We start from the raw sequence: 8,106 nt of genomic DNA, 5'->3' as shown, positions 1-8,106 counted from the left end.
GTTTTCAGTGGTCACATGTCCTTGTAGAGAGGAACCAAAAAGAACAGAGCCCTCTAGAAACCTGGGGAACATCAGAATGTGAGCTGAGGGAGGTTGGGAATGTATTATTTATTTTATTGTTTTATACTATTTTGAGTGGATTTTAAACAATTTGAAGTGGCTGGACAACCGCTTTTAGTTTTGTACAGATTTTCAGCCTCTGAATATAAGCATATTCCCATTTACTGACGGCAAGAAAAGATCTGCACACATTGTCACCCTATGCGAATGCATAATAATGTTGGATTTTATTGCAATTGGCACATTACTGCGCACTTTTTACCCCCGTGCCACAATACCAAACAAAAAAATATATTGTGTGCATAACAGTCGCTAAGACACCAGACTCCCCACCACCTCAATCATGACTGATGACTGTTATGTATACAGCCAGGTACCTGAGTCATTATTGATCAAAGGGTGAAGTCCATTATATCCTAAGAATACTGCCACACGTTCAGACTTCCTGATGTTGTTTTGGAAGCCAAAATCAGGATTGTATCAAAAAAGGAGAGAAAGAATAAAGGACAGATATGACTTCTCTTATTTTTTTTTATTCACTCCTGGTTTTGGCTTTCGAAACTGCATGCAGAAACCTGACCGTGTGACCCTGTCACAGATTTAGTAAACAGATCAGCCAACAGCAATATGCTGATAGTTTCTAGGCAACAAAAGTTTTTTTTTCTATACTGAGAAAACACTATTACACAGAGTAAAATGTTTATGAAAAAATGAGCAAGCTCCAGTCATTCAGGTTGTCCATTGACATCAGACCATATCCCATGTAATGTCCATAGGGGGCTTCAATGTAGGATGTGCAAGAGAGGACCCTGGTTAAGGCTTTTATTCACTGTGTGCAAGAGGTAAAAAAAAAAAGCATAATTCTAGAAGTAATAACAAGTGTTGCATACAAGTCAATAAATAGAGAGAGAGAGGGGAAAAGAGGAGGGTGAAGGAATGTAGAGAAAGATGGAAAAATAAGGAGGGCAGGCAGAGATGGGAGGAGGAAGACATAGGGCGGTGACGGAGAGCAGAGGAGGTTGGAGGATGGCAGAGAAAGGTAGTTAAGGGGGGCAAAGAGATGTGGAGGAAGTTGGAAGAGATAAACAGAAATAGAAGGAAGACACAGATAGGTTCAGGGGAGTAGAGAAGAAGAGTAGAGTTGAGTGGAGGAACATGGATAATGGTAGAACAGGAGAGCAGAGGTGGGTGGAAAAATAAATGGATTGCAGAGGAGAGGACTATATCAGATGAGCAGGGGTGAAGGGGGACAGAGGAGGGTGGAGGAAGGCAGAGGAAAGTGGGGAAGGAAAGCAGAGAAAGTGGAGGAAGGTGGAGCAAGATGGTGGAAAGTGGAGAAAGATAGACAGAGGTGGATTGGAAGGTAGAGGAGGGCACAGGAAGACAGAAAAGGGCAGAGGAATGAGATGGAAGAGGAGGAGGAGAGCAGGAGTTCAGTGGAGGATGGCCGAGAAATGCAGAGTAGGGGGCATAGGTGGGTGGACTGCGGAAGATGAGGAGGGACACAGAAAGGTGGAGAAGAATGGAGGAGAGTGGATGAAGGCAAAGGTGGTGGGCAAAGGAAGACATACATAAAGAAAGGTTAAGTGGGGAGAAATAAGATGAAGGTAGGTAGAGTTAAGGTTTGTTAACATCTGCAATGCAGAGCCTCCAACAGAGATCCTGATAATAATAGCACTGATGTAAATGCTCCCTAAGGTTGGTGATGAAGGATATGTAGGAAGATTGAGGAGGAGGGCAGAAGAGGAATGCAGAAGAGGTGGATAGAGAAATGTTGATGACGGTGGACGTGGGTGGAGATAGGGGGTGGAGAGCAGATGACTGTGGCAAAGGGGGGTAAAGAAGGGCAGTGGAAGGCAGAGGGGGATGGGGTGTCTCTGTCATGTCTCCCCTGATGACTTGTTCTGCTCTGGGGTCATGAATTGCACTTTGGGTATGATAAGTCCTGAGTTGTTGCGTCTCATGGAGTTGGTGCGCCGCATGGAGTTGTTCCTTCTCATAGAGTTGCGCTTTCTGAGGGAATTCTGGTGGGACAACTCACTCTTCTGGAGGGTCTGAATTAATATGGAAGGCTTCTCGTCCAGTTCTCGGGCACTGCAGCGTGGTGTGGCCACTTTAGTTGTGTTGCCAAATTTGGAGTAGTCCACAGAATAGATGCCTTCCTCCTCTGAGACAATGGACACAAAGCGGTGACCCCACAGGATCTCCTCAGTGATGTAGGAGGTCCGGGCTTGGGTCGTAATTCCTGTGGTCTCCACCACTCCTTCTAGGATGACAATTACCTCAAGGTCCTGTGTAGACAGGTCAGAGGCTGAGACATCATATAGTGGACTCCTCTTGTCTATCACATGACAGACAATCAGTGGTGCCACCAAGAAAATATTATTGCTCTCTATAGAGTTGTCCACAGGAACGTCAATCTGATGGATAGGAATTACCTCGCCTTCTGGAGTAACCGTTTTCCTGACCACTTGAATCCTTATAGAGGCGCTGATGATCATGCTCTTACGCAGGTCACCAATCCGAAACATTAGGCAAAGCTTCCCGTTCCTCACAGCTATCACAGCATGGCGGCTGAAGATCAGGGTCTCAGCCCGGCGGTGGGACTGCGCTGTTTTCATGAAGATGCAGCCCAGCATGACAGCGTTGACAATCAAACCAACAATGTTTTGCATAATCAGGAGGCTGATGGCGAGGGGGCACTCTTCTGTCATCATCCGTCCACCAAATCCAATAGTTACTTGCACCTCAATGGAAAAAAGAAAAGCAGCCGTAAATGACCTGGAAGAGAGGAAAAAATGGTCGTTATTGTGCAAAGCTAAACAGGAAATCAGAATTTTTATCATTCACATAATGCAATAAAACTTTTTTGGGAGCACTGTCTTTGTGATTGCTGTGGGGGCTCTATGATTTTCCCTAGAACACTGTGGATGTCCTTGCTATGGCGGCATCAAAGGGGCACATTTATTAAGACTGTCACTTTAGACATCAGTCTTAATAAGCCCTATTGCTGGCGGTGGTTCTGCAAAGTTATAAAGAGGTGCAGGCCTCTTCATAACTTCGTGGATCCTCCGCCGGTACTACAGGGTGGGCCATTTATATGGATACACCTTAATAAAATGGGAATGGTTGGTGATATTAACTTCCTGTTTGTGGCACATTAGTATATGTGAGGGGGGAAACTTTTCAAGATGGGTGGTGACCATGGCGGCCATTTTGAATCCAACTTTTGTTTTTTCAATAGGAAAAGCGTCATGTGACACATCAAACTTATTGGGAATTTCACACGAAAAACAATGGTGTGCTTGGTTTTAACGTAACTTTATTCTTTCATGAGTTATTTACAAGTTTCTCTTTGTTTACAGCCATTGACATGTCGCCGAGGTTAACACGTGAGGAATGGATAGAAATTGTGTTGATGACTGCTGAACACAGTAACTGGGTCATTGCAGCAGATTTCAATGCAAGACACCCTACGAGACCACCCATCTCCCATGCTACAGTTAGCAAACTGCTTGCTAAGTTTCGTGAAACTGGTTCAGTGTTGGATTTGCCAAAATGTGGACGCATGAAATCTGTCTCTAATGAAGAAACATCAGTGGCTGTCCTAGCTTCATTCAGCAAGAGCCCACAGCGTAGCACTCGCCGCATGTCACTGGAGAGTGGCATTAGTCGAACATCCCTTCGGCGGATATTAGCTACTCACAAATGTAAATGTAAGACTAAGCTTCCTAGGTGTCTTACATTTAGACCTTTGCCAGCCTGCCCCCTTCCCCACCCATGCCATACCCACAATTTTAGACTTGGCGTGAGCAAGGAGAAGTCACAGATGGCGGCGCAACTAACCATTTTGCAGCCATCTGCGCCTGAAATGCGGCTAATATAGGCGTATTTCAGTATAATAAATGACCCCCATAATATGTATCCACAGAAGATGCTTACATGTTTTGGACCAATAGTATTGTCCTTATACATAGCCTATATACCTATAATGTTTCCAAAGGATGTGACTGTCATTGTCATGGGAGCACTGTGGATGTCATTGATATGAGGACATTGTGGCTGTTCCAGGTTTTAGGGTACTGCAGTTGTCACGTTTATGGGGACACTGTGGTTATCAATGTGGACATCAGCATTATGGGATGGGAAACTATGGCTGTCACTGTTATGGGCACATTGTGGCAGTTACTGGGGTACTGTTGATGTTATAGGGACAAATGCAGCTGTCACTGTTATAGAGAACACTGTCACTCTTACTGTTAGGGGGGCACTGTGGCTGCTCCTGTATAGGGAGCACAGTAGCTGTCAATGTTATTGGGCATTGTGACTGGCAATGTTATGATGGTGCTGAGTATTCTAATATCACATGCACACTGTGACTGTAAAGGCAATGGAGCTGTCACTGCTTTGAGGGTACTGTGGCAGTCACTGTTATTGGGGCACCGTGTCTTGCACTGTTATGGGAACATTGTGCCTTTCACTGTTATGGGGCAATGCAGCTGTCTCTTTTATGGGACATCTGTGGCTGCCACCTTTATGGAGACACTGTGGTTGGCACTGTCATATGGACACTGTAGATGTTGACACTGTGGCTGTTATTGTAATGAAGACACTGTAGCGGGCTCTCTGGATGTCACTGTTAGGCCTCATGCACACGACCGTTGTGTGTTTTGCGGTCCGCAAATTGTGTGTCCGCAAAACACGGATGGTGTCCGTGTGCATTCCGCAATTTGGGGAACAGCACAGACAGCCATTGATATAACTGCCTATTCTTGTCCGCAAAACGGACAAGAATAGGACAGGTTATATTTTTTTTGCGGACCACGGAACGGAGCAACGGATGTGGACAGCATGCGGAGTGCTGTCCGCATCTTTTGCGGCCCCATTGAAGTGAATGGATCCGCATCCAAGCCGCAAAAACTGCGGCTCGGATGTGGACCAAAACAACGGTCGTGTGCATGAGGCCTTAGAAGAGGGCACTATGGATGTCACTGTTATGGAATCACTGTGGTCTACACATAATTTGATGCCTGTAGCTCCTCTGCTGACATCCTTATTATAGGGCCATTGTGTAGCTGTAACTCACCATCTACATCAATATCCACACTTTATGTGCCACTGGACATTGATAGAAATGGTGCTGGCCGTGCGCGTGCTGCATGCGGATTGCGGACCCATTCACTTGAATAGGGTCCACGATCCGTTCGTTCCACAAAAAGATAAAATATCTTTTTGCGGAACGGAAGCATGGAACAGAACCCCACAGAAGCACTCCGTAGTGCTTCCGTTACGCACCGCATCTCTGGATTTGCAGACCCATTCAAGTGAATGGGTCTGCATCTGTGATGCGGAATGCACAATGCTGGTGCCCCGTGTATATGTGGGCCGCAATGCGGCCACGGGGGACACAAATTGGTGTGCAAGAGGCCTTAGTCTGCACCAAATGTATTCAATGGCATGCAACATTTGATAAATTAGGCCCAGATTACGGAAACAGAGACTCCTGCAAAAGTGACTTTAAAAATTCCCTTCATAATAAATCTTCCCTCTGCCACCCACCACCCCCTTTCCCCACTTACTTAACGTTGGCGACGCATGGCTCTCGTCTGATTATATTCTCTCTGATGTCCATATCACCATGAGCGAAAGCCACCAACCACCACATCATGGCGAACAACAGCCAACTGCACAGAAAGGACATAGTGAAGATAACCAAAGTGTGCCGCCATTTCAGGTCTACCAGGGTGGTGAACACGTCTTGTAGAAAACGTCCTTGTTCCCGGATGTTTTTATGTGCCACATTACATGCTCCATTCTTTGCTACAAAACGTGCTTTTCGCAGACAGTCACGGATTCTTGGTTTCCGAAGATTTTCTGCAGCAATTCTGGCCAAAACATATTCCTCAGGTATTATGCTCTTCCGGGCCAACATTCTGCTGATTTCATGCTCTAATAATAATCTACAATATGTGGGATGTCAGGGAGAGAGTCCTGCTACCTCCAGGGGGTACAATCTAAATGGGAAAAATAGAGAAAAGATTTCACTCCTGCGAAGACCAAAAAAAATGTATGATATCACTGAGATCAACAGTGACATCATGGAGAATGCAACTTATCCATTCACTAAAGAGCAGAGGTGACCTCACAAAGAATGCAGCCTATCCATTCATTAGAGATCAGTGATGACATCACTGAGAATGCAGATTATCCTTTCACTACAGAGCAGCATGATGTCACTGAGAATGGAGATTATACTTTCACTAAAGACCAACGAAGACATCACTAAGAATGTAGATTATTCTTTCACTAGAAAGCAGCGGTGACATCACTAAGAATAGAGATTATCCTTTCACTACAGAGCAGTGGTGACATCACTAATAATGGAAATTATCCATGCACTAGTGAGCAGTGTTGACCCCATGTACAATACCCTAGTATTTGAAGATGTGGTATATATGGAGTAAATATACCAGTATCAGGAATTGTTAGTATTCTAGGAACGTCACCCCTTTACTGGGCACAGTGCACCCCCTCCTCTCACAGCACAGTCTACTCCACCTGTCTAATCAGCATGCATGCTGTCTCATATCTTAAACAGCCACTACTTACCGTCTGTCCACATTGTACAGATTTGAGATACAGATCTTAGGTCCAGGTCGCTGGTGGAGTAGATGCTGACTGTAGACCACAGAATGACTGGTCCCTGCACCTTGATGCCTTCAGTGTGACCCACAGACTGACCAGTCCTTATACCTTGATGTCCTGGATCACCTTCTTTGGATCTAGAGCTGTTTTCGGTTGTCTTAGAACTTTCCACATAGCACATAAGTCTGCTCCCCTGTCCAGCTCTCAGTCTGGAAGTTTTCCTGCAGCAGCTGCAGTTTGTAGTGAGGGGAGGGTCTGAGAGCAGAGGGATTTCTGTCTTAGTGTCCCTGGAGGCTCGGGCACTGCAGATCAGGGTAATGTGCCCAGGTACAGCCAACCCTGGCACCCTATGCAGGAACATCAAACAGGAGTCATGATCCCTGGCTGATACGGGTGACCCCAGGACTGTGGAAGTTTACTGACCAGGGATCATGCATGGACATCATGTAATAGGACCTCCTTGCACGTGGAGACTGGACAATAAAAGATCCACAAGGGACTCAAGAAATTGTGAGATTATAAACACAAAGATGTCAGAGCAGGAAGGTGAATCAGAAAGAAAGCAAAAATCATTGACGACTTCTTTCCCACATAGAATTTTATCTAGAAACCAATAAGAAGCAACCCCAGGGATGGGAAGGTTAAATCACTGAACTAGGGGATGGTATTATGGCCCAGGTCCAATCATCTGTAAGCGATGTTTTGTGTTTTTCGTTTGTTGCTCTTGGATATAAATCAGTGCAGGAAAAATCAGGAAGACTGACGTCCAGTATGATGGCCATAATGATTTGACCGGCAGACATAGAACCAACGTCTCAATATCAGGGCTTCCACTAAACACTAGAAAAACCCCTTCAGAAATCTCCTGAGGACCCCAAGATCACCGAATCTCATAAAGCCCCCACAACCTGAGAGCAATTGGACCCCTCTGCCAAGTAGTAACCTTCAGCTTCTCCTTACTATCTTCTTACTTGCGGTTGGCATTATAAGCTACTTTAAAGGGGTTGCTCGGGAATACATAACTTTCTTAACGGGTGCCAGCAGCCTGCCTCCCCAACTAAAGGGATCATTCTTACCTGCTCCTCGCCACTCCAGTTCCCCATGCTGGTTCCCACATTTCCATCTTCCAGTCCAGGGTTTGTTTTCTTCCTCCCCAGCATTGGCAAAGGCACCTGATCATCTTCAGCCAGCCGCTAGCATCAGCTGTGACATGTCCACAAGAGATACGTCACTGGCCGCTGAAGCCAGCGTTTGCCTGAAGAGGATCAGGTGATTATGCTGATGCCAAGGATAGAAGATCCAGAGCCAGAGCAGAGGACCAGAGCAGTAGGGAGCAAGTAAGTATGATCTTTTCAGTAATGGAGGCATACTGCCAGCACCTGTTAGAAATTATGTATTCTT

The 8,106-nt window shown here is 45.6% G+C and overlaps 1 protein-coding gene across 1 annotated transcript; it reads right to left on the bottom strand.

The window, feature by feature from the left end:
* Window positions 1-269: 269 nt before the first annotated feature.
* On the bottom strand, window positions 270-7,905 carry KCNJ8 (potassium inwardly rectifying channel subfamily J member 8). Its single transcript, XM_040437791.1, has 3 exons — window positions 6,670-7,905; window positions 5,640-6,074; window positions 270-2,841 (listed from the first exon to the last, which is right to left on the bottom strand). Exons 2-3 carry the CDS (start codon window positions 5,990-5,992, stop codon window positions 1,941-1,943), a joined length of 1,254 nt encoding a protein of 417 aa, XP_040293725.1. The 5' UTR covers window positions 5,993-6,074; window positions 6,670-7,905; the 3' UTR covers window positions 270-1,940.
* Between the last annotated feature and the right edge of the window lie 201 nt (window positions 7,906-8,106).

Source organism: Bufo bufo, chromosome 1 (genome assembly GCF_905171765.1).
Source record: "Bufo bufo chromosome 1, aBufBuf1.1, whole genome shotgun sequence".
Lineage (NCBI taxonomy): Eukaryota > Metazoa > Chordata > Amphibia > Anura > Bufonidae > Bufo > Bufo bufo.
The sequence above is the reverse complement of the archived record's forward strand: the minus strand, read 5'-3'. Positions and strand labels throughout refer to the sequence as shown.